Source organism: Tauraco erythrolophus, chromosome Z (genome assembly GCF_009769465.1).
Source record: "Tauraco erythrolophus isolate bTauEry1 chromosome Z, bTauEry1.pri, whole genome shotgun sequence".
Classification (NCBI taxonomy): Eukaryota; Metazoa; Chordata; class Aves; order Musophagiformes; family Musophagidae; genus Tauraco; species Tauraco erythrolophus.
Window position 1 is genome coordinate 18,494,737 of NC_141496.1, and position 26,787 is coordinate 18,521,523.

At 40.2% G+C, this 26,787-nt stretch overlaps 1 protein-coding gene across 1 annotated transcript in view; it reads right to left on the reverse strand.

Moving 5' to 3' along the window:
* FGF10 (fibroblast growth factor 10) overlaps positions 1–19,637 on the reverse strand; it is a 64,486-nt gene extending 44,849 nt beyond the window's left edge. Inside the window, exon 1 of the mRNA XM_086629626.1 lies at positions 19,304–19,637. Coding sequence (XP_086485752.1) covers positions 19,304–19,637 — 334 coding nt within the window. The remainder of the gene's footprint in view (positions 1–19,303) is intronic.
* Positions 19,638–26,787: the final 7,150 nt, after the last annotated feature.

Below are 26,787 nucleotides of genomic sequence, written 5' to 3' on the forward strand. Positions count from 1 at the left end.
CAGTGCTCAAGTTGCTTCTAGCATACGAGCCATATCCAAACAGATTTAAAAGATTATTGTGCTGCTGCTCTGAAGAAGCAGGAATGAGGTGAGACAGAAGTGAATTGCCACGCTTTGAGCTCACTGACTGACCTTCCAACCTTTCCTCAACTTGTTCCTGCACACTCCAAAGCATAAAGCTGCCTCTTCTCTTCAAAAACAGTACAGAAAATGGTGTTGGAATGTAAGAAAACATCATAACAAAAGACAGAGGGAAGCAGGTACTTGCACTTTCACTTATTTTCTTTCTTTCTTTTTTTTTTTTTTTGCATAGGAGATAACTGATTTCACTGGAGTTTGGTTTGAAATAAAATAATCTTAAATGAGACATGATTGTCCTGAAACTGCTTTTGTTTGAAAACCATATGCTTTCTGTTTTTAACCTAACACGCACGAAGATTCTATTAAAAAGAGGGCAATGATTTATCGGTGTGCTTACACTGCACTCTTGACAACTCTTATGTTTAATCAATTTTACTATTTTCCAAATGAAAGTTAGCTTCTGGCTCAATATGGAATTTTTATGGGACAGCAGAGAAAAAATATTTTTTAAACTAGCAAAACAATCACAGAACCTCAAAAGTTCTTGACAAGTACAACATATGCAGATGTTCTACCAAAATTACTTCAAGCTTTTATTAAAAAAAAAGAAAGATTAGGTACTTGAAATGAAAAGAAAGTTTTTAGAATGGAATATTTAAGTGTTTAACTTTTGGAGCATAGGTAGGAATCTTTTTCCTTGTGTATATGAAAGAAGTACTACACACAGGATGTGCAGCTGACCAACACACTTATTTGAATGCATAAATGACTCACGCAAAAAGTACAATCAGGTGTGAAGGCTTCAAAACACAAGCGCAGTAACTGGGCAAGTGCAGCTCTCCTGCTTCGCTAATGACAGCTTTTCCCAGATTGTTTACATAGTGTGATGACAGTGTCAACTGAGGTGGATAGTACTGGAAACTTTCAGGCATAATTAACCTCTGTAGCCTCTTCATGCAGTTTCAGCTATAATCCACAGGTCCATATCAGAGAAGAACAAAGAGTTTGTTCAGGCCCACTTGCAACATTTCACAGAGAAGTCACTGATCAAAGCCAGATATACAGACAGTAAAAGAAAAGCAAAATCAAAAAAAAAAAATTGTCATGTGGTGCCCATTATCTCCATATATCAGCTGCAACAGTCCACACTTCTTCTATGAGATCTCGATGCATCAGAGCAGTGCTAAGAATAGCTTTAGTTGATATACCTATCTTAGAATGGGAGGAACAAGTCAAATTATACCTAGAGGCTTCAGAAAATACTATAGTGAAAAGACCTGTCACAATGTGAAAAAAAAAAAAAAATTGTCAATGTATTCTTTCACCCCTCCTCAACACAGAAGCAAGAAACCTGTACGGATTATATCAAATGCAAATACACAGTCACATAAAGCACAGTTTCCTAAAGTGCTTTTCTAAATACAGATGTGTGTTTAGCATAAAAAAGATACAACTTCATGAAAAAAAGTCCTGGCTGTTCAGCTTGCTCTGTATCTGTAACAAATGGCAGTTGTCTTGCTACTCCTGGAAAAAGTCAGGGGAAGTAATGCTTTGCTTGGGGAACAGAGAAAAAGCATGTTTCCTAATGTTTACCCTAAAGCCATTAATAACACAGGGGAATGAAGCCAAAGAAATAAAGGTAGAGCTCTGCCTGTTCCCTTCCACATGTGGGTCAGAGACAGAATGACCCATGGGCAGGTTTCTGCATGGAAAGCAACAGTGCTGGGCACAGTGTTAAGCCATTATGGATATGGGTCCTAACTCTCTCTCTTATTTCTACTTCAATAACTCTCAGGGACTGAAGCTACCTAAGGACTAGATGGAACTGCCTATTCCTTCAATTGTACAGACATCAATGCCTTGAGCCTCAAGTGTTAACTTAAGACATTTTACAGATGGTCAAAGTGGTTGCTTGGACCAAGAACTTGGATGCAGGCCTGTGTGAAACACAACACAGTAATTCTCTGTGTTTAGCATCATCTCAGTGGAGAGCCTGATTATTTTGGCAAAGAATATTGCAACTCTCTTCTGAGTATTTAGTTGCTCGCTCTCCAATTATTTTCCTATTTTGAAATTAGTAAGCTATATATGGAACCTTCATGACCAAACATTATTTCATTTGAAAATACCACTAAACGAATTTCATTTTCTGATAGAAATAAAGGGTTTCAACCAAATTTTCAGTTCAACATTCTAAAAATTGTGACAAAAATCATTTTTTATTCTTGTAAAAGAAAAAGAGAAACATCTTGTTAGGGCTACTATAGTAAAAAAGATATTTCAATTTGGACAGTTTTCATTATATATTTCTAACTAATTTCCATAAAATGTCATGCTTCATCTAAACTGGCATTATTTTGGACTTTAACTTGGTAGGAAAGTCTGTTTCAATATTTCATATTCATTTTATTTGGAAAATTCTTTGGCATTTCAACATCTTTGATAAAGTGGAGAAAATAAGTTCCTTCCCCAAAACATCCATAAACCAATATTCTCTTTTCAAATTTCAAGACAAGTCATATGCAAATCAACGACAGTAAACGGGACGTGATAAATTGTTTTAGTTCATCTTTGTCTACATCAGCTGTATTCTGACCATCACTTTTAACAGAGTACTGTGGCCTTTCCAACACTGCTCTGTCAAACACACCGTAAACCAGGCCCATTTCTATAGTTCACATTTCTTTTACTAATGGGGCAGAGGGCAGCCTTTGCCAAGTGACAGATGTGAGGTCTGTTTGTCCATTTTGTTAGTTTTGGCAATCCTGGAATTCATCTTTTAGGTCTGGGACATGGTGCACTGTTCTAATATAAGACTAAGGAGAATGAAAGCATTACCTTACAAGAAAAGGGCATGTCTACACAGAATCAACCAGAAGACCCACAAGAACTACTTAAAGACCATTAAACTTGGGTTTGAAAAGCAAGACAGCTATGTTTCCAGGGTACCACACAGAAATGAATACGATCCATCAAGATGCGTAGCTTATTAGCCTATGTGGATGCAGCTATGTTGCTTCACATCCAGAACCAGTAGGAAGATGGTGGGCTATGCCTCAGCACACTGGTCTCTCTTTAGCAATGAACTTGGCATATTAATTTTAGCAGAGGGAAAAAAAAAAAAACAGACTGTAACTTCCTCCTATGTGTATGTTGTGGTGGTGAGTTCTAAAGAAGAAAAGCTGTGGGGCAGTGAAGGACACTGCTGAGGCAAAAGAGCAGAAAGAGTAGGACTGATTATGTAGGTATTTTGATTGAAAATTAGAATTATTTGTAGCCCTTAGAGCAGTGAGATCGTGGAACAATCTTCAGCTAAGGAGTCTGGTGAGCAAACCTACCTACCTGGTGTTAACTGAACTGGACAAACTCAACAAACGTATGTGACAAGCACTGGTGATAACAGAGGCTATAATAGGGTTCACAGAAAGTTTTCCTTGGTCCTGCTTTCCTGTGACTTGACACATTTTTACTTAATGGACACACGCCAATCAAGGGTAACAAATGCCCATGGCAAGGCTGTGCACGCAGCAGAGCTCCCCAGTCATCGTTAACCACACCATAATGCTGGCTGCTTCCTGATTCTGGGATACAAAGCCTGCCTGACCACTTGGAAGTGATCCACCAAAAGCTGGTTAAAAGAAGAAGCCAGAGAAAGATGAGTGGAAATTGTTTTCTGATACCATTAACTTCACCGTTTACATAGGACATGGCTTTGCAGAACTTCCCTGTTCTCGGCCAAGGGCCACGAACCATTCCTGACCTACCTACAGGTCTCAAACTGCCAAAGACAGCATGTTTGCAAATGGGTGAGGTCATCTGGAAGTGCCTCTCTTGTGGATGAGGGAGCGTTCTGGAAGTGTAGTAAAGATGCCGTTGATACCATGCATAGACTGCTGTTCCACAGAAACTGCTGAAGCTATCCAGTTGGAATGGTTCCAATAGTAGCGTTTTACCTTTGACATTATGCAGATAAGGAGATGACAGAGTTTCTAAGGTAGTTGCAGGGCACCAAAGATGAGGAGCTTATTGTGTGAATTTAGAGTGCTCCTGCCTCCTCACTGCAGCCTGCAGCACAAAGAACTCTTTTTTAATTTCCTTTTCCTCTTTATCCCACAACTGACCTTTTCATTTGGCTATTTCAGCCTTCTGTGAAGCTGACATCTGCAACTTTTTCCAGGATTGGCACAACCCATAAAATCAACTGGTATTTTCTCCTGGACTAGGATCTAAGGTGATATTATTACTTTTATAAGGTGCTGAAATGACACTTTTGATAGAAATTGAAATCACAGTGTGAATAAATTGGCTACTTTACATTGTCAATTTCAGAGAAACATGAGGAATGCACAACTTAGATCATGTACTGCTACGCTTAGATACAGGGTCAAAACTCCATCCTCTCTGTTCACAGTCTAAATTATTTTGGTGATTTTATATAATATGTCACTTCTTTTAACACTCCCTTTACTTTTTTTTTACCTCTAAAACATCCTGCATCCCTGTTATGAATCATAACTAAAGGAAAAAAAGTAAGGCTAAAATGTGGGATTTTGCAAGGGTGAAATTATGGGACGCTAACATGAGTTGGTGAGGTTTAGTAACCTCCAGCAGAGGAGTTAGAACAAGTTGCTGGAGGGCTTCTCCTCTACTTAGCTCTGGTGGTGATTCCCTGATTGCAACAGCCTTCATTTTTTCAATGTCAGACCTGTTTCTCTTGACCTTCTGTAGGCAATTTTCTTTTGTTCCTGGGTGAATATTTTTTCTTTAGTTAAATCTCTCTAAACACTAACTCATACACAAAGGCTTAACGTTATGAGAAGGAAGCAATTATGAATTTAGAACATGTATGCAAAATCTGCTGGTTTTCAGACTGTGCACTTCCAGAAGGACATAGTCTCTCCAGCTGTTATCTAGCTTTTCTTGTTAACAACTCATCTTCAAACATTGCCAATTTTCTTGACTTCACTGGCTGATGGGCATTTTTACCAAGAGAAGAAACTTTCCAATATCTCTGTCTTTAGACAGAATTGTCTATTGTCTCTTTTCAATCACTTCTGAATCTTCTCTTCTTTCAATCACTTTGAATCACTTTCTTCTGATTTTTGTATCTTTAACTAGTGATAAAGTTGTCATTTAATCTGCCATATAGGTATATTTTTGTTGGATACAGTCTGCTATATAAAATAAACAGTTTTACACTTTACCCTTCAATTACGATTTCTATTAAGAACACAAATATCATCCTTTGCATTGTGAACATGAAATAAGGAACAGAGTAAAATCACCAGTCCAGGGATTTATGGTGGAATAAGCCTGAAAAAAGATAAGAAGAGAAAAACCTGGTCTTTAAAGTTTCTGCCTCAGTTCCTGTCTCCAAAGAATGGGAAAATAACATAGTCGTATTTCAAGATTTGGTTAGCTAGTGTGTGTAGAGATGAAAAAGTCTAATACTGAATAGCAAACCTAAGAACTGTGGCATGATATTTCTAGTTTTTCTTTAACACATGAGAATTTTAACTACTTGTTACTTTCATTTGTGCTGCAACTCAACAAAATTTCTGCCACTACTTATGAAAAGTAAACACGGAGTTATAGTGCCTAGTATAGATGTATCACTATAGTGGAACAGTCCGTTGGCCTGAGACAGGATTTTGTAATGCTCTCTTTCTAAAGAGCTTTTATCCAGTTGAAAAGTTCACCTTACCATATCAGTTATTTTTGTTTAGAGATATTTTAACTTTTCGTTCCTAATGGAAGCCAATTAGAATAATGAGGGCAAGAGGTTAAACATACATCTGGTCTCCCTATTTAACATATAGGTTTATCTTGTGCATGTTTCTGATGATAATTTAGAAGGGGGGAGGAACAAAGGAAGAGAAAAACTTCCCCACCTGAACACATTTCTATTTTTCTGTTATGAAAACAGCAGCCTCCATTTCTTATTCGACATATGAAATAGCTCTGACATAAACCCCTGTATTTTTCAGCTTTGTGTTTAATTGCTGGAGCCAAGAAAAGGAGGTGAAGAAATAAGACAGATCTTACTTGGGCTGACACTGTTTAAAAAGTAGGCTATGGCAAGCATGGCTCTCATTATATTTAAGTGAATTAGTCTGTTTCCTTTAAAAAAGGAGGGGGGGGGGGGGGGGGGGAAGGAGAGATTAACAAGCCACCAAGGGCCTGCTGTACAATTTTGACACTTTTAGTGGCTTGTGACATATGACTTGTGAGTATCAGCTCTCCTTCAAAATCAGAAAACAAATCTACCATTTGGATAAGGAATGCAAAAAAAAAAGAAAAAAAAAGAAGAAAAGGAAACAGCAAAAATCTCTGCTACAAAGTCATGTTAGCCAGGATTCATTAGCGCCGTATCTATTGGAACAGCAGAATAAGTTCTTTAACTGACTAAACTGTGAACTTATAATTAGATTTCTGGAAGTCTCCTAACATCTGTCATCCTTCACTCAGTAAAGGATATACTTTGGTCCTTCTGAAGAAATTAATCTAATGTGCCCGAATATTGCAATAATGACACAGATTTCCACTTACTCTCAAGATACTTCACATCATGAGAGCTTTTCATCATAAACTTGATAGAATGAGCTCTCAGAGGTGCTCACAGCAATAGGTGCACAAGGATTTCACCCAAAAATGTGTTCTCCAGTTAGGCCCTTACAGATTTCTCTAAAAACTTCATCTTATGCAGTACATTGGTTGCACCATCATGCAATCTACTCTTGCATTATCAGTATATCCGTGACCGCGTAACAGGAGTTTTAGATGTAGAACTTCCATTGCTTGGCGCAAAAAAATGCATCTATACATGAAGACCTTACATATATACACATATTTATGATTGGCTACTGTGAAAAGCAGAAAGATTCTGAAGCTACCATGGAAAAATATTTAGTTGAAAACCCAACAATATAAATGTTAGAAAATGTCAGAATGAAGTTTACTGAAACACCAAAATTATATTTCCATCCCCATTATGGACTTAATGACAAGTGTCTGGTAACCTCAGCTGTAACTTCTTGTATTAAGCACCAGGTAAGAGAAGGTAGTAAGATGTTTTTGCATACTAGTTTTCCTGTTCATCATTACGGATACTTACTGAGTCTGCACTGGTGTGTGAGCACAGGTACTCATACTCCTCACATCTGTGGCTCCCTTTTTAAGGATATGGAGCTGTGATTAAGGTTTGGAGGTCCCTGGATAAGAGACTTGACTAACACTTCCTCCATCCACACAGTGGCAATGTTTTTGTAGCATTATTGAATTCAATAGTTCAGACAGCACTAAAGATCGTCCTGAATATAAACATTGTGGTTTCCTTTTTTAAAAATTTCATTCTGGACACAGGAGTTACCATAATTCAGTCTGTACTGAAAAGCTACACCAGTCTTTGTTATGCCCTGAGTGCAGCTGAAAAGAAAAAAGTTTCATCTTGCTGACCTTATGGTTTACTGTGTACATTTATAAAATCAGCAAAACCAAAAAGGGAAGAGTTCCACAGAAAAATTGTTATAGATGTTTTACAGTAGTGTTTGTCTCTAAATGCTCATCTTTGCAAAACGTTTCCTGTTTCATAAGCAGAATCAGCTGCAAGCAGAGTCCACAAAAGCATGTGTGGCAGAGCTGAAGGAATAAAGCAAGCATGGTAAATTTTGAGCAAATCTGGGTAATGCTTTGAGGAATTATTTGGTGTGTGGTCTGAGGCAAGAAGCCACAGAGAGGCGGAAGTTAATCTTATGTACTCCCCAGCTGCAGATATGTCTTTTTGAGAGCAGACTGCAGCAGGAGACACAGAAGAAATGACCAAGAGACCAGATTAATACCACATGAGCCAAGTGTCAGCCTCATTATATGTGTTTTCACTAAAGTTGAAAAGACTTTAACTTGGATGGCTGTCATTTCAAACAGAAGTTGTGACACGTAAAAGTAAGTGCAATAAATTAAACTGAAAGAATAATGTCTGTGACACTAAAGGGGAAGTATCAATAATAAAAAAAAAATGGCAGGAAAAGAAATAAAAGCCAAACAAAAAATTCCAGTAGCTTAACTCCAACACACAGGCAACATTTCAGGGAAATTAAGGCAGTCCCAAAAATATATAATAAGGCCAAATACAATAAGTATTAGGTGGAGATCATGCTCAAATTTCTTTGGTAGGCCTGACAGTAAAGAAAAGAAAATGAAACCACAATTATATTTTAACAGTTTAATCATGGAAATTACACAGATCCTTGAGATGAAACATCCTAATGTTCATATTTTTAAAGCAAAATAATTTTTTACATCATTTATGATTAGAATGTTCATGCAGCACAACCAGATCTAGAGCTCAGCTTGAGAGAAGGACAGATCCAATTTGTGCCTACGCCCATGCTGTTTGGTTAGGAGCTATCTCGCTGTTAACTTTTGTATTATGCCATGCAACAAATTTGTTGAGTAATGTTTACAGACCGCTTGCAAGAGAAGCTATCGAATTATTTTTTTTTTTTCTGTGGAATCTTAAGTTTTTTCTAGTCAAAAGACAAATGTCTAAGTCTGCTAAATTTAAGAAGTAGCCTACTCTTTCCTGTTCTATAAGAGGACAAAACTGCCCTTTCTATTCCTTATGTCCAAATCTGTAAAAAGCAAATGATTATCCTGCAGGTGGGCTTTTTTTTTTTTTCCCAGCATTCATCACAATGTTACTGGTGTGTTTTGCAAATAATTTGTCTTCATAAACTCTTGCTCATGTAGGAAGTATTACTATCTACTTTAAGCAGCAAAGAGCCAAAGAGAGATTAGAGTCAAATACATGTATAAATTTTGGGGTACAATGGATAACAAACATATATAGGACCTGATATTTTATAATACGTAACACTTTATGGCCCTCCCTATACTCAGAGTTTCATTCCCATAGACTGTTTTTGCCCCATATTGTTCAATCTTCTTCCCTCTCCCTTTAAGCAGATTCCTCCTCTGTGTTGTTTGACCATCAGCATGGGGAACTCAGAAGAGTTCTCCATCTTCCATTCTGCCCAGGTTATCTTCACAGCACATGGTGAAGGACATGAGCCTTAGTTTCCTGCAATCCTACATCACTATTCCAGCCCTTATGCATTTCAGTCTTGTTTAGATTAAAAAAATCCATTGTGGTCATTAAGAATCTTCCTAAAGTTCAAAAAACTCACAAACTCTTCTACAAAGAAAGCTGGTGTTGAACCATTTATTTTCCAACCAACAAAGTTGCAACCTTGACAGAGTAGCTGTTCTGTGAGGTATACCATCCAACTGAAATGTATTTCCTCATTCAAAGCCCTATAGCAAAGTATTTTACACACTGCATTTACTAATAGAAATCTTTCTGTGTCTTCCATACAGTGATCTTAAAACGTCTTTAGCAATGTTAGTGGTTTCAGTCTTGTAGCTTCTTAATACACAATTATCATCAACTTTGAAGCCATCGACAGTCACTGTTCATGGCTGGTTTATGCCATACAAGAAAATGAATTACCAAAGAATAACTAAGGAATATATATTGCTGTTACATAGTCTAATTGCCATGGGAGGTACAGACTGGGCTCCAACTACTGCTCCTCAGGTTATTCGGGCACAGGAAGCTGTGAGAGAAATAAGTCATTTCTCTACACAGTACTACAAGCAGAGATTTTTGTTAGTGTTGTCCTGCTCCCCCTGTCCTGCAGTATCTCCTGCTATATGTTGGCATATGTTGGCAATAGGAAACATCATCATTGCCAGGATGGGTAGAATTGGCAGTCTGCACGATCCCAGCATCTCCCTCCCAGCATCCTCCTTGCCCTACGACTAGGACTGCCCGCAAAGCAAAACTCAAGAGAAGCAGAAAAAAATGAATTGAATCTACTCTGAGCCTCAGAAAGGATATAATTTGCAACTCCCAGTGCCAACTTTAGTAAATTTTGTTTTAGCTGCTTAAGTGGTTTAAACTATGCATTGCCCTAAGAAGTGGGTCATTGCTTGTGTGTGCTCATGGGTCTTTGGAAGCAGAGGTGATGCTGGTCTGTGAATAAAAGCTAATAGACAGGACAGCAAACGTTACTGTTTGTAATAACTGGAATACTTGCACAACATGAGCCTTCACCCAGCATCTTCAACTGCAAGAAGTTGAAACAATCATAATTTCCTTCCATTTCTTACGCGCTACTCACTCTCCAAGCTATTTCTGTCAGAACCAGGTAAAGTGATAATTTTAAGAGCTTGCAATGGTTTGGATGTCTGGTTGTACCTCAGAATACCCAGAGAAACTCAGCTTGTACTAACTTTCTGCTCTAGTTAGTACATGGTGGTGCCTTAGTCCAACTCTCTAGCCAAATTACCTACTGCTGACCCAGCTACCCAGTGAGGGTAGGACCAAAACAACACATGTATCTTTTACAGGAGGAGGTTATTTTTTCAGCATCTGCGCAGCCAGCTGAGCAACGAGGCCCAGATCTTAAAGCAGGCTAACTAGAAGTGGCCACAGCTCAGCTCATGTGCTTAGCTCTAGACCTCGTCTGCTGCTTCTTTTCCTGTTACCATTAGTTTTGCAGCTACACATCCTCAGTGAGCACACAATTTCTTTATTGAGGGTTTTAGCACTAGTGTTTTGACAAAAGAAAGGTGTCCTGTCATCAGAACATGGGACACGTGCACTTCTCTCAGGAGAGAAGGACACAGTAAATTCAGCTAAGGTTACAGTTCAGGGGAAGGTTTTCATTAGCTTCCTTGCCTCCAAGGGACAGGTGCCACAGGTACTAAGATACTTCATGCGGATGAGAGAAGTACTTTGAGACTGACATGGTTTACACTTTTAATGTTTACTTCCAGGAAAACCATAGGGAAAAAATAAGTATCTGCAAAATACATAGAGATCAAACTTTGTTCTGTTGAAGTCAAAAGACTGTTTCAGTGAACATGAGGAGCTTTAGCATGCCCTAAAATGTATGAAAAGAAGGTACTAAAACTGCAGTCTTATAAAATCCACTTCATGTTAAATACAGTCATCCCGTATCCTATTCCAGAGCGTATACTCCTTGCACACTAGCAACACACAGTTACTGAATAGATGAACCTGTAACTATGTAACTACTTCAAATCTTAAATGTAAGCCTACCGAATATGACACATTTGAAATCACTAAACATATGTTATAAAAACACCCTATTCCATCCTCAAAGGGTTAAAACACTTAGAAGTTTAGGATATCTTGATGTCCTTCAGGTGTATTTTTCTCATAACAACTATAGTGGATAGTACTACTATAGTGAAAAATTGAAGAAAAGCCAATCAAACAAAACATCAACTTTTTTCTTCTTTAACACAGGTTTGCTTGTGGCTGCTTTAAATAGCTTGTTATTTCCAAGGGCAAGTTTGTCTACCTTTCTGCTTGCGAGTAGTCCATACTGACTTCGACATTAGGGAATAAAGTAGGTTATTAATCCTGTGGAAGAGGGTAATGTGAAGAAGAGAATCCCAGAGCATGTACCAAATAGTATCTCGTATCTATAGAACAGGATGAGAGAGGACACAATGAAATTTGGAACAGTAAGAGTTTATATCCCCACACGGATTACACACTTTTAGACAAAATCAACAGGCACCTTAATGACTTCATAGGTTCAGGCTGTGAGCAAACTGACAATGCAGTGAGATGAGACAGGACAATTCCACATCACTGACAGCTCACAGCTGTCAAAAAGAGTAAGCCATGCTCCCTTCTCCTCACTTCTCTCCCACTCATGACACATGCTGCCCCTATTTCTTTCTTGTCATCCTTTCTAGGGTTGCTCTGGTGCTCGTCACACTTCCCATCCCCTTCCTCTAATGCGGGCATGATACCATTGATTTATACTCAGCCTCCACTTAGCACCATGCCTTAATTCCAACTAAACAACATCCTGAATGCTTCCAAAATGCTTCAGCGTTCCCTCCCCGACTCCCACACACACTGACTGCAGCTGCACAGATGTGCATCAGGAACCTGAAAGAAAACTTTTATTTCCTTTATTTCTGTGCAATGTTTGAACCTCTAATGTCAGTGGCAGAAGAAGGAAGAGCAACTAGACTCTTCACACCCCCCATTTTCACTTCTGCTCCCCATGTAGGAAGAGGAGTCAGGAACTGCAAAAACCAACAAAGTTTATTGTCCTTCACATATGTTTTCCACCACGAAAGAAGGAGGCATCATATTGCTTTACTAAATCAAGGTTTACGAAAGATCTGATCTTTGTTTTTATATAAAATTCATGAGCACTCATATTTCTACTATCCATAGCCTTTTCGTCTCTTGCACAACACCAGAAATTATGGAAGGGAGGAGGGAGAAAAGTAATGGAACTTTTTGGTCTAGTTTCAACATTTCCTTTTTCTTGAAAGTCAGCTTCTATGCGTGTGAAAATTCCTCTTTAACCGTAGAAGATATACACTACTGACAGATTATTTAGAGGTAAATGTGAAAGGGGACAGGCTAATAATTCTTTAGGCTAACTATAAAATAGGGGAATGCTTTACAGCTGACACTGCGAGTATATCAACCCAGTAATTGGATGCACGTGTTAGTAGCAGTAAAAAGGCACTGTCCAGTTGTCCACCTTACATGGGAATCTACTTTGAGTGTATTCTTTGATTTATTGTTGCAATTAGAGCTGCGTGTTCAAAGCAAGAACGCAACCGACCTAATTTAAAAGCAAAGAGTGCCTTTAAAGCCATTATTTAGCGTGTGACCTGGCTCACTTGTAACCATTTCTTTCCTCTGCAACTTCCATTTGTTGCACTGTACTCATGAAGTAGCACCATCAGTTTTAATAATCCACTCAGCTAATGAATTCAGTTTTAATACCCATTCAGTGATTAAAGATTAAACCACTTCCTCCTCACTCCTGCTCTTGAAGATTTTCATTTTCTTCATAAACACAGAGAGTTTTCCCAGGCTGGCTTTTCAAAACTTCATGTAACAGTGCTTCCTGTCTCTTTTTTACTATGCTGTAACTAACAGAGATGTTTTACAACAAATTGGCACTAGAAACAGACACAATTAATACAACTAGGAAAGTACCTTTCTAGTTAACAGAACTAATGGTGGCAAGTACCCTTGACTGCTTTCTTGTGTTCAAAGCATCAGAGCAATGAAAGGCTGCAAGATATTAAAATACTGCATCAAAATAAGTTGTTGAAGCAAAAGAAGGAGAATTTGTCTGATAAGTACATACAGTTAGACCAGCAGTACTAGTATACCCACTGACTGAGAAACGTGCACGCTGAAGTTAACTAAATGCACCCACGACTTCTGACCTGACGATTTGGCTTTCATAGCTCAAAGCAAGCAAATGTTACTTTTTCATACAGTCTCATCAAGCTGACATTGGTTGTTAATGCTGACAAACAAACTATTTGTCCTGTTCAAAGTAGCAAAGAGGTCATTAGATGATAAATCCCAGAATATTAGGATAAGGTAGTTCAGTGTTTTACGGCCACTGCAAGCAATGGTAGCAAGTGTTCAAAATGCAGAAACTGAAATTTCAACTCGATGTTATTTTGAGGAAGAACGGACTGTAAGAGCTTGATTCAGAAAGCTCTTCAGAAAACTGAGAAAACAAACAAACAAAAACAGGCCATGAGGGGAGCATTATAACAAATCCCAAGTTGACACAATAATTTTTCTGCTTTGCTGACACTATTTCTATCATCTCAAATATTAAGCTTAAGAATAGAAACACAGCATTGTTTACAAAGTTTTTTTTTTTTTTTCCTCTTTTACAACTTTCCTTGTGCAATTGCTGAGGAGGAAAAGTCAGGAACCCACTGTGACAGGAGATGTTGCCCTATGTTCATACAGGTACCTGCTATTTTTAACTTAAGACACGCAGGTTAACAAGATTTGCTCATAGAAGATTTTTTCCTTTTCCAAAATGAAAGGCTCTGTGGAATAAATGAAAACTCCCCTATTGCAGGATCTGATCTGTCTCCCATTTGAAGTGAAAAGGCCCCTATTCACACACACCGCTCAAAGACATCTGAAAGTCATCTTAAAATGCCTTATTTCAAAACAGAGGATCTTATCCTACAAGTGAATGCATCCAAGATGTTTCAGAAGTGTAAGCACATTCTACAGTGCTCACTCAGCTAATGTCATCTTCAAGGGAAGACTGAGCCATTACCTGAGAACTCTCCCATTAAAACAGAAGCATGGTATCTATAAGCCTGCATGCCCCTTGGTTTCTTTCTTCTGAGGTTTTAAGAAGAACAAACTTCCAATTGCCCCTCTTTCTTTTTCTTTCTTTTATTTTCTTTTTTTGCAAGTGGCTATAAGTTAGATTTATGAAGATGAAAAGACTTCTTACAACTGTATATTTTGAACAGATTTATGACAGGGCTACAGTATCAGCATGGAGGGTCCACAAGGCAGGAATGCAGTAAGGGTAACAGGAGAGTGTCATGTAGATGTTAAATAGTACAATTCTTTCCACATTCATAAATCCTAAGTGCCTAAGGTTGTATACTGCTGGTTATAAATTATGTAACTGAGTTCTGTGGCGGGGGGGGGGGGGGGGGGGGGGTGGATGGGGGGGGTATCAGAGGAAAATTCTCACAGTAATTTACAAACATCAGCTCATAAGGAATTGATAACCCCAAACAGCTAGCTTAAAAAATGTTCAGTAGCAAAATAACATATTTTATCAAGTATTCTAATCTGGTTTGAGCTTTATAGCTCTGATTAAGGTACCTAGCAAACTTTATATACCTGAGGTATAATCAAAAAAATGAGTATCAAACTGAGTATACTTAATCAAAACACTTTTAATGCTATTTTTGTGCATAAACCTGATACATAGTATAAATCTGTATTTATAGCTCATGTATATATGCACAAACGTAAAACCTTCCATAGTAATGTACACGTTTTTAGTAATTAGAGTGGTTGTTTACAATCTTTTGGACTACAGAATAAGGCTCAAAACTTTCTTGTTATTAGTTACTACGTTGCTAATCTGATCCCACACTAATTAAAGCAAAACCAAAGTCTATCAGGGACTTCAGCAGATCCTAAAGCTACATATAAAAGATAATTGCATACTCAGGGGAAAAGGCTGGAACAGGTTAGCTCCCGAGAAGCAGCTAATTATTTCATGCCAGCTCCCCCAGTGAACACTCTTACTCTGCAATTGCAGTGCCTTTGCACTGTTTGGATTAACCCACTCTGGCTGGTCAGAAGGCTAATTAATAGAATCTCAGTTGGTGTAAGCCCTTTTAGCTTTGCTTGAGCTAAATTAGCTCATACAGCTGAGGATCCAGCCCCTTCTTTTCCACCTACTAGGAGCAGAGGTGACACCAGGCAGTGGCTGTGCCGCCATCTACTGTAGGCTTCGCATAGCACTGCTGGGTCCAAAGCCCGCAGGAACCGCTCCATCAACCCTTCCCACTGACACTCGGGCTCAGTGACACAGACTCCACTCCCTAGACACGTACCTAAACAATAACTCCCTCCACAGACCGCAGGTTAGCTGCTGCTAGTTAAGCATTACGTACTGCGTTACCGTTCTTCTACTACTAAGGTCTGTCCTGTAAATCTGAAGTCTGTGTGCTTCGTAGTACCATTAACTGTTGCCTTAAAAGTCAACTACTTTTAAGTAGTGTAACACTGGAAAATACGTTTAAGTCTTCCTGAACCAACTTATTATATATCATCTAGCCCAATGCATGCCCAATGCCATCCATTAAACCCAAAGACTTTCACTGTCTTCAAGAAAGCTTTCTGGGTGCTAAACAAGTCAGAATCTGCACACACGCAGTTCTCTCAATATTAATGCATAGTCTAAGGTTCTCTTGGTCATTCCAGACATTGAGGTATAGTGGAAGCTTTTGTAACTGGTCTTTGGAGTCTTTTTGGTTTTTGGTTTTGTGGGTTTTTTTTCTTTTCCCCCAGCAGGTACTTAAGTCACCAGAAAGCAGTACATCCCTCCTTATCCCTGTATGCAACTGGCTCTATGAAGAGCAGGGGCAAAGGACTTCACAGCTGTGCTGCTGCAGGACAAGCTATTAGTTGCATTTTGAGCACAAACTTCCGGACGTAAGGAACAGTAAAACGAAGCCTAAATGGTGTCCTACTTCTCTCTAGTGACAGACACCCTTCAGCTACGCCAAATGCTGCAAGTTCCCCAGCGTTCCAACAGAGCAGTCAGAAGCCACCTCCATTGCCATTACCCTATAGGTAGAGAAAGGAATAGTTTCAAGCAATCGAATTCAAAAACATCTGTCAGAATAAACTCTAATTTTGCACACTCTACACAGTATTTTATAGAGCAAATCTACGAATGCTGCTTGAGCCATTTAAAGGCTGGAGGCTAAATTCTGTTTTCTGCATGTTTATTCTGACTTTCTCCAACTGTTCTACTTGACAGTGCTTAATTGGCAGCCAGTCACGAAAGCTGTTTTCTAATTACACAACCTATCATGATCCTACAGCCCTACAGATAAGGCTTTACTGCAGTATAAATGGATTTTAAACATTAGCATATGAGAAAAAGAAAATTAGCCTCCAAATTAAAATATTTCAGAGACTTTTGTGTCAATAGCCACTGTTACTTGTTTAGGAAAGTGCGGTTTCGAAAGAGAAGCTTATATTAGAGATTAAATAGCCTTTATTTTTAAACAGGGTACAATTTAGTGGGCTGGCTGGCTAACGCTTTGAGCATGGCAGAAATCTATTGACATGTAATTAAATATTTTATACTATTTTAAAGATACCATATATTTGCATGGAATCAGCCCAGCTGGGGATTACGGCAGCATTACGATGGCACAGCTACATGTAAGGTTATGAAAAGCATAGATTTTGTGAATCACTTGCAACGCTTTGCTACATAGACACCCTTGAAATAAAGGCACAGTAAGTATGTTCTTAAATGGTCCAAGCACTTTCACAGAAAAGACGATTTCACACTGCAAATTATAATGACTGTTAAAGAAGAATATCCAACTGTTTGACTTATCTTCTGCTAACAAGATACTAATTGTTTAATGTTTAAAGATGTTGTACAATAGGTCTGACTGTCATGTAAGCGCAGTTAGCAAGCGACAAGTTTTAATATGATGGGAGTCCTTTCTTCACTGCACATAAACTTGAGGGACAGGATACAACTATGTATAACAAGGGCATTGTTTTGCTTTTATATGAAACAAATTACATTTTCCTCTGTTTCAGTAGATACTCTGCAGATGTGACAATAACCACGACATCACCAAGAATGGCGATTCTCTTTCTGACGCACTGACTGGAAAACTAGGAAAAAAGAATCACACTCTACAGTTGCAGGGGGTTGTTCCTGCTTATAGACTGGAAGAGTAGAAAGATGTATAGGTGCATTTCAGTGTATTCTACCTCTTCTTGCCAAGATCTCACAGAAGCTCATGCATGTGCGCAACTTTACTCACTGAACAGTTCTGCTGGGTAAATGGGACTGCTCAAATGAGTAGTTACTTCTCTGAGTACGCTGCTGTAAGACTGGGCCCCTTATAGCCTTTTCAGCAGCAGTGTTCTACACAGAACAGCTTGACGTTGTCAAAGATGCACACAAAGCTTTCAGAATCCCATTTTAGGAGAACGATGCTGTCCTCCTCCACAAACGAAAGTAATCTAAGAAACACAGTGCTAGGACCTCATTCCATGTACATTCATCAATAAGACGCCTTCATCATAGCTCTGCTTTTCAAGAATTTGGCTTTCTATGAAATATAGAAAGGAAGGTGGTAAGATTCAGCTGCTTTGACATCTAAACCTTTTACACACACCAAGTGCATGATAAAGTATGAAGCTGCAAGGTGGAGCAAGTGAGGCAGTGACATATGATACGGCAGCCCTCTACTCCCTGTTTGTAAGACTGTATTATGGGTATTTAATAGAAATACAGCTGAATTAACAGTAATGTCTATCATACGGCATGGCAACCTGTTGAAGTACTCCATACTTTACACATCAGCTAAGAAGAGATCTACTTCAGCCTCTTTAAGTTGTTTTAATTTAACAGAAGGTTCATCCCCAGGTTTATCTGGATTTATGCAAAAACATCCCAAAAAACCAAAAAGTGGCTCTCCAGCAGTGAAGCAAGCCAGAGAGTTTCCTCCAACACTTGCTCAACAGAGCTTACTTTCTCAGCACGCCACTATAGCGGGACACGGTCACTTAAAGAGTTAGAATGCAATATATCGTGATTTATTACAGTTACTTCAATTTGAGATTGCACAGGCAGGAAAACCGAGTAAAGGTTACATTTCTAGCACTGACAGCCAAAAATACATTACCTGAAGCGCGCTATTACTAAAAGCCTAATTAGTACTACGGAAAAGCTCGAAACATCAGCCATGGAAACGGCCGTACGACTTTTACTTTGAAATAATTTCTTTTTTAACAACAACAACAACAACAAAAAAAATATGACAATGAAACGCGTGTGAGGTCCGCGCGCACCCAGCCCCAGATGTTTACAATGGAGCGAGTAGCGGTATCGCGGCGCGGCAGCCCGGGAGCGGCGGGGCGCGCGCCAGGGACGCGGCAGGCACGAGCGTCGCCGCACGGCGGGCGGCTGCGCGGCCGCGCACCGGCTCCCGCCCCCCACCCCGCGGCAGCCAGCAGCAAACCCAGGCAAAAATCCACCCGCCCCCCCGCCCCCCCCTCAAAAAAAAAAGCCAAAAAACGACAACCCCGTTGCAGGGTCGGGGAGGAGGGAGCGAATGGCAAACGGCTGTCGTGCGGCGCAGGGAGAGGGGCGCGCGTGTGCGCGGGGAACATCGATGCATTGTTTCAATCCAGAGTTCTCGTCAAGGCACGTTAATGACAGGGGATAATGGTTTTCAGATTCGGGAGACAATGCCCCCCCCCACACACACTCCGCGCCACATCCTTAGAAATCTTTCTAATTTGCTCCTCTGCCAGCCAAAGAAACAAAAACTGTGCGCGGCAAAGCCATTTGCAAAACAAATGTAACCGGGGAGACTTGCAGATAGGGGCTGGCGGGGAGCGGCGTCCCGGAGGAGCCCACCCTACCTCTGCCCTGCGCCCCCTCCCCGCCGCGGCGTCACCTTCCCCTTCCCGCCCCGGTGAGCGCGCTCGGGCGCGCCGGGGCTGGGGCTGGGGCTGGGGCTGCCGCGGCCCGGGCGCTCGGGGTGGGGGGGCGGCAGCCGCTGCCCGGCAGCGCGACGGCACAGCGGTACTTACTAAAGGGGCAGTTCTCCTTCTTGGTGCCGCTGACCTTGCCGTTCTTCTCGATCTTGAGAAAGTACTTGTTGTAAGAGTAGAGCTTCCTCTTGCGCACGTCTCCTTGGAGGTGATTGTAGCTCCGCACGTGTCTCCCCGCACTGGAAGGAGAGGAGAAGGACGAGGGGAAGGAGGAGGATGATGAAGAAGAGTTGGTGGCCTTCGGGGACAGCATGTCCTGGCCGAGGTCATGGCAGGTGACAGGCACAGAAGACACCAAGAAGAGCAGCAGCAAGCAGCAACAAGGCAGGTGGGAAAAGGCTGAGGCACCATTTGTCAGTATCCATTTGCACATTGTACTGAAACTCTGGGCGCTGGAAAATGTCTTATCGAATGAAACATACTGGAAGAGTAAAACCTGGTAAAAGGCAAGTGGAGAGCCGGTGGTTGCTGCTTCTGGTTAGATCCCTCTGAGCTCTGATCTGGCCTGAAGTAAGTGCACCAACATCCATAACTCAGGGGACAAATCGCCTCAGAAGTTGCTCCCTTTTAATCCTTCGAGTCCTCCCTCAGAAAAAAAAAAGAGCTGTTGGGTTGTTTTTTTGGGTTTTTTTTTTTTTGGGGGGGGGGGGTGTGCTGTGGTTATTCCTCTTTGCTTTTTCTCTTCCCCACCCCACCCCTCCACATCCACACACACTCCTCAACCTGGTTTGAGACTTCCCAGTAGTTATTTTGTTCTCTTCCTCACTCCTTTCTTCACCATCTTAGATGCAGAAAGGTCTGAAAAATAGATGACAGCAAAGTGAACAACAACAACAACAACAAAAATAAATAATAACCAGCAGAAAGGGGTGCTGGAAGGGATTTTTCACACAGATCTCTTTACACACGCACTCACACTTTGTGGCTTTGCACCTTCTTCTGATCGCCACTCCTCGCCTTTTTGCAAATCCCAAACCAGTTGCACAACGCGTCCTTTCTCACTGACAACCCCAGAGGAGGCAGTTTCTTTGTTGTGCTTTGAATTCTCCAGAACAGTATTAAAAAAAAAAAAAAATCCGGAGAGAGAGAGAGAGAGAGGGAAAAATCCCAACTTGTCTCCCTCCCTTCCCTTCCTTTCCCTCCCCCTTTAGTTGTAAACAGGTTGGAAGCTGTAGCCTAAATGTCAGCGGTTACAAGTCAGAGGTGGGACGTGCCTCTGGTGGTCAACCCTTATTTGCAGGGGGTCAAGCAGCGGTGGGACATCTGAAACCCTTTTGCAGTCGCAGCCAGCGGTGCCTGCTGTGGAGGGAGCGCCGGGAGCTGCCCTCGCGTCCTCCCGGGCTGCAGCCGCCGCCGCCGCCTTCGGCTCGCTGCTAATTGCTCCTAAAGCGTTCTTCTCCTCGGAGCGCCGGCCACCAGCATGGCTTGGAGACTCATGTTTTACTAATTTCCCTGTCTTCCAGGCTCAGCCAATCCCCTCTAGGGAGGCTTCCCTCCCCCTTCACCCTCTTCACCCCCTTCCCCCCCCCTCAAAAAAAAAAAAAAAAGAAAAGAAAAACGAAACTTGTTTTCTAGCGGAGGATTTTATTTTATTTTTTTGGCAGTGAAGTGCTTGAAAAAGCCACCTGGAGCTTGTTGCCTGCTAGATCTCCCCCTCCCCCCCCGCTGGAGGAGGGGTTGGGTAGAGAGGTTGGAAAGAAGTATATACTACAGGCAGACCCTGGAAAAGCAGATTATATGCTGGTCAGAAAGAGTAAAAAGGGAAGAGATGTAATTAGCTCCTTTTCCTTCTTCTTTGCCAGCTTCCATGGAGGTCTTTCTCCCTCCTTTAATGAAGCACTGATTTCTCGCTTCCGTTGCTGAAATAAAAAGTTCACACTTTAGCCTGCTCTTCCTTTTAAGCCTCTCAAGATTTATTGTGTCTCTTTCCCCACCCTCACCCTCCTTGTCTCAGAAGAAATCTGGGCCCTAAATGACCATTTTCTAATTGCTAACATGAGTCATTTACTGAATCACGCCTCCGACTTCAAAGCAAAAGGGTCTTTATTGGGATTGCAAAGGTTTCCCCATAAAACGTCTGAATATTTTGCTGTCTTTTTTTTTTTTTTTTTAACTGATGCAGTTTCCTTGGCCAGAAAGAAACAAATTTTCCATTTTCAAGGCAATTTTAAAGCAATTTTTCAAGCTATTATTTTCTTGGAGGGGCATATGTTGTTTTTTCCTTTGATTCTATCTCTCCTAATGGATTTTTATTTCACATGCTGAATGTTAGGACCGATCCTCTTTCTAGCCCATCACTGAACTGTCAACTTTCCCAGTAATTAACAGGCGTCTTCCATACGATGTGCTATCTTTTGACACCAGAATCAGGAATCAGGGACTGGCAGGATATGGGCAGCAGGAAAGACATAGAATTTTGATTCTGTATTTGGTGTTGTAAAATAACTTTTTGAATGCAAGTAGGTGGAACATTCACTAAGAGAATCGAGTAGCGGAGAAGTGAAGTGGTACAGAAACACAGTGAGTAGCTCCATAAGTAAAACCAGAACTTTTCTGAAATAGAGGCAGTTTAATAACGCAGATCAGTGGAATGCAATGGAAAACCGCTTATGCAATTACATTTGGCATTTGGAGTAAATCTTAATTTAAGCAACAGAAAATGCAGAAAAGAACAAATAGTTCTAAAATTAGACTGATTCATTAGATTAGGATGTTAAATATATTGTTAACTTCACAACAAAAATTAGAAATGATTTTTTCCAATTATGGTGTTTATTCTGGAAAGAGTCGGCTCCTAAATTTATGTGTTCAGCTTCTGGGGGTGACATTTAAACAGCCTTAAAAATGAAACCATTTAATGTTAGAATCAATATGTTTTATGATGTTGTTTATGGTACTTCAGAGTATTTATTCTGCATGTATTTGCACCGAGTGCAAAGCATTTCAGAAATTTTTTCGTGAATCTGATTTAGGCTTTCCTTTTGTGGCAACTAATAAAAAAGAAATAAAACCAAAATGAAAAGCAAAAGCCTATTTTTTGGTGAATGCCTGACAGCTTACACATATGTCTACAAAGCTGATGTCAATGTTTGCTAGCTGTCTAGGTCATGAAGGGTACAACACATTATTTCTAAAGTTGAAGTTCTTTTGATTCCAACAGCTTCAATCATAAATAATTACAATAATGTCTTAAAATAACACATTTGAATAAACCTTTCATTTTTTTCTCTTTTTCCTGTCAAATGCTGGAAAATACAATTAATCAGCATTTTCAGATCTCTGCTGGCAGGAGAAAACAGTAGTTCGGGGTCAAACATGTATTTAACCCCTATTCATTAAAAAAATAGGTACTGTCTTGAATTTACTCAAGAAGAGTTCTGCTTAGACCTATTTCTAGTTTGTGATTGGTTGTATGTTGGTTGTAAGATATTGTGGTTAAGAACGAACCCCACATATCCAGAATTTCGCATTAAATCTGCTTCTGGCAGGTGCAATATTCAGTGCAGTACTTAAAACTGGTACAACGCATAGAGTCCGTTTCTGTCCTGTGTGATGACAGGGAGGGCATTTACAAAACAGAGACCAAATGAAAAGCTAACATAGCTTTTTAGATTATATCTCATTCTTTTTTCTACTTTCTGTATAGCCTTTCTTTTATAGCACAGTCAAATCCCTAAATACCCCACTACTTTGTATTGTCAGGTCACCTCTTAGGTTAGCCTGAGAAAGCCTGAGAAAAGTTCCACAGGAAAGATGCACTATTTAACGGAATTCAATCTGTCCCAATAGATTTGAATCGCTAACATAAATGTATGAATGTAGATTATATCTCTGTAATGAGGCCTGAATCATTCTCAGTTACTTCAAAGGACTGAAATTCAACCTTCCTTTTTAGCAGCAACAATCAGACCTTAATGGGTTCCTTTATTAATTGTTCCATTGCTAAGCTTGAAAAGCAGTTACCTTCAGTACAGGTCCTAGACTAGAAAGGGTACCTGCTGCTTCTAAAACAGTATATCTATTTTGCCTTTTACTACTCTAAGATTCTGCAAAAATTTTCCGGTGCTGCAGTTTTCTAAATGCTGAATTACATTGACCCCTCCAGAATGAAATGAAGAAAACCCTTTCTAAAAACTGCGCAAAAAGTAGAAAATATATTTTAAGAGTTTTCTTTTCTGACTTTTTTTTCCAAAGAGTGTTCAGAGAAATGAATTGCGCAGGTGAATTTTAATGAAAAGAAGTCTAAAGAAAATATTTTTTGATACTTGTAGCAATAGCTTATGTTATGTTTTTGTCTTTTGATCAGCAAAGAGAGATGTTTTGGGGTTTTTTGTTTGTGTTTTTTTTTTTTTTTTATTCCTTGTTAGGTAGATGACTTGAACCAGAGAAGGAGTATTTTAAGGTAGTTGGAATAGATTTTGCCTGCATGGTGATCCTTGGGCAAGGCATTATCTTTTCTGGTATACGCTTTTGAGTGTTAATACAATCAATATAATCAATTCACTCTCAGATGTCACCAGCCCCTCAGTTTGGATTGCTAGATAGCAATCATGAACATTTGCTGCTTACAGTTTGATGAGAGATGCACATGCATCTTCTGGTCATGGGACCCAATTCTGTTCTTATTCAAGGTGTTGGGAAATCTGCCAGTGATTTCACTGAGAGAGACCTGGGCCAGGAATGTCACTGCCAGAAAGGCAGCTCTGCCAGAAGTGAGGTGAGGAACGCCAAATGCCAGTGACGGCTCAGATGCCTCCGTTTATATGTCAGTTCTGAACTGCAGAACTTGACAGTATTGTAAAACACTGATCTTGGTTATAAAGAAGAGGTAGTGGCACATAGTGTCCACAATCACCAGTCAGCAATGAGACAAGCTGTTTGGTTTGAGATGCAGTGATACTTGTTGGTGTCTTTGTACTGTGGATGGAGTTAATGCTCACCAACAATGGGAACTGAAGGCTATTGCATTTTATCTGAATAAATTATGTCTTAAAGATTGAGAAAAAAGTCATAATTACAGCTGTTTTCTTCTGAGAAATCTGCAAAATCACCATCTTTGTCTATTTTTCACCATTTCATGTACCTCCATGTCATTTAAAAAGTGTCAAAACACTAATATTATCAAATTTTATGTATCGAATGAGGTAAAAAATAGCTCTGAAGTTGTCAAAGATCAAGACTGAAGGCGGTGCAACTAATCTGTGTATATAAAGCTGGAATAAGACATATAAAATCAGAATACTGTTTTAGCTGCCTGTAGTGGGATTTGGTAGTGCATGGAGTGTACTCCTCGGCTCCTCTGTGCACGTTCCTTTCCAACTTAAGTCTCCAAAACTGGAGAACTCGAGCAGAGTTTAGGAGAGGTTAATAAAATGCTTGTTTCAGCATTTCTTTTTTATTTCAAAACCACTTGAATTTCCAGGTCAGACATAACAACAGACACGTGCAAAACGAGTCTGAGATAACCAAAATGTAATTCAACCAGAGCTGGTTCCACCCAGCCTGCAGTCACTAGAGGGAATGGCCAAGTGCCCTGCCCAGGCTGAGGCTAGTCCTTAGGAGGAGTAAGATGCTACTCACGCTTTGAGATTTGGTGGAAGAACGAAGAGTGGGCTGGGCTAGCACTGCCACTGGTGATAAGTAATGATGAGCTGGAATATATCCTGGTTTATGTTTTCCTTTTAAGGAACAGAATCAAAATATGGCAGCTCTTAGAAACGCACAGGTCATCTTCTTGTGAACAGATGTATAAATTGGGGGACCAGGCAGGATTTACCTCATTTCTTAAATCAGTGGTATGTGTTTCTCTGTCATGAATGTATTGGCAAAACTATCTGAACACTGTGCTTCAAGCAGACAATTAAGAAAACTGTTTATTCTTCTTAAAATGCTAATTATGGCTATTCTCTTAGAATATGTTTATAGTTATGCTATGTCTGACAAAGAAATTGCAAAGAGATGTATGACATTTGAAAATATCTGTCTGATTTTTTTTGATAAATACAGATATTGAAAAAGAAATAAGGAGAAAAATACATTCTATGGAGGTCAGCTGGAGGAGACTACAGACCCTCAGACACTGAGCTGCAGTGCCATAAATAGCTATGTGCGTGGGTTGGACACAGATCGTGTTTAGTAATGGTCTGCTGGCAGCCAGTTTTGCATACTCGGCGGCACAAGCATAATTAAAAAGGCAATATTTTCAAGGAGTTACTTTAATCTTAGAGGATTTGTTTTTCTTTCACATTTCATACAAAACTACTATGAATGCAGGCCGCTTAAATACTCCTGTAAATATGAGTGATTGAGAACAAAGCTCTCAGAAACTGCCAGGAAGAGGCAGTTGTCAGTCAGGTCTTTGCAGATTCTTTCTTTTTTTTCCCCCGCTCAGTCTCATCTAAGCCTACATTTTCCATGTGAAAACCTACCAGGACTCTGAGGAAATACTTTGTGCATTCTGATATACCCTTCCTCCACGTAAACCTATACACCTTTGACTTTTCCTTGTAATGGATAAAGCTGATGGTAGTGAATAATAATTTTTTTTCCTCCTACTTGTTATTCTGTTTATACAACTTCTTCTGAAGATACACTATAAACATTTTCACTAATCCTTCCTAGGATTCAAACCTTCAGCTGAAACAAGGTGTTAGCTTATTTGTGGCATTGAAGCTCCTATTCCTTGGAGGAAGCTTTCCAGAAATAGAGATAAATGTCATCTTTGTCTTTGAATTGTATCAATTTACTGGAAAAGGTCTTTGTGTGGCATGTAACTGAGACTAAACCAAAAAAGTTGTACAACCTTTTTTATGAGAAGGGATGTGTACCCTGAAAGGTGCTAATTTTTCAGTACCCTTCCTGGATCCAACCAAAATCCCTTTTAGAAAGGCAACAAAGCCAAACCAGAACTCCACAGCTCTGCTAGGTTCCGTCCTTCTTGAGTACTACTGGAAGGGAGTGAAGAAGTCCCTTCTGGGCGTTGCTTGTGGAGCTATTTGAACCAGAGCTGACAGCTAGGAACATCAGCCCAACAGCTGAACATGCTTGCCTCACCACAGGCAACCAGGGTAGCCAGCTGGGCTCCCTCTGAGCTAGTTAATAGCTCACACATTGCAGGGGGAGCTCACACATTGCCTCCTCTTTGTCATTTAATTTGTAGCAGTCACTGGAATTACTTCTGTGAGTAAGCACCTCTCAGTGTGAGGAAGGGTGATGGAAGCTAGCGCTTTGCTAGCGTGGGGCCGGGCTTGGAAAGAAGGAACAGCTCCCCATGCCTCTCGCGGAGTGGGCAGTGCCGGAGCTGCGGCGAGCCAGGCTGGGCACCTGTCAGCCTTCCTGCGTAGGGCATCGTCCGGGAGATACGTTGCACAGTATCTTACAGGGTGCATTCCACCTGTGTTTCCACAGAAGTGCTGTGGAGTGTTGGGCACCACCTTTCCTAAGACCATACCTTTTCACATACATGTGACAAATGTCTTATCGAAGGTACTGTGAAGCCAAAAAACAAATGTGGAAGATGTGGA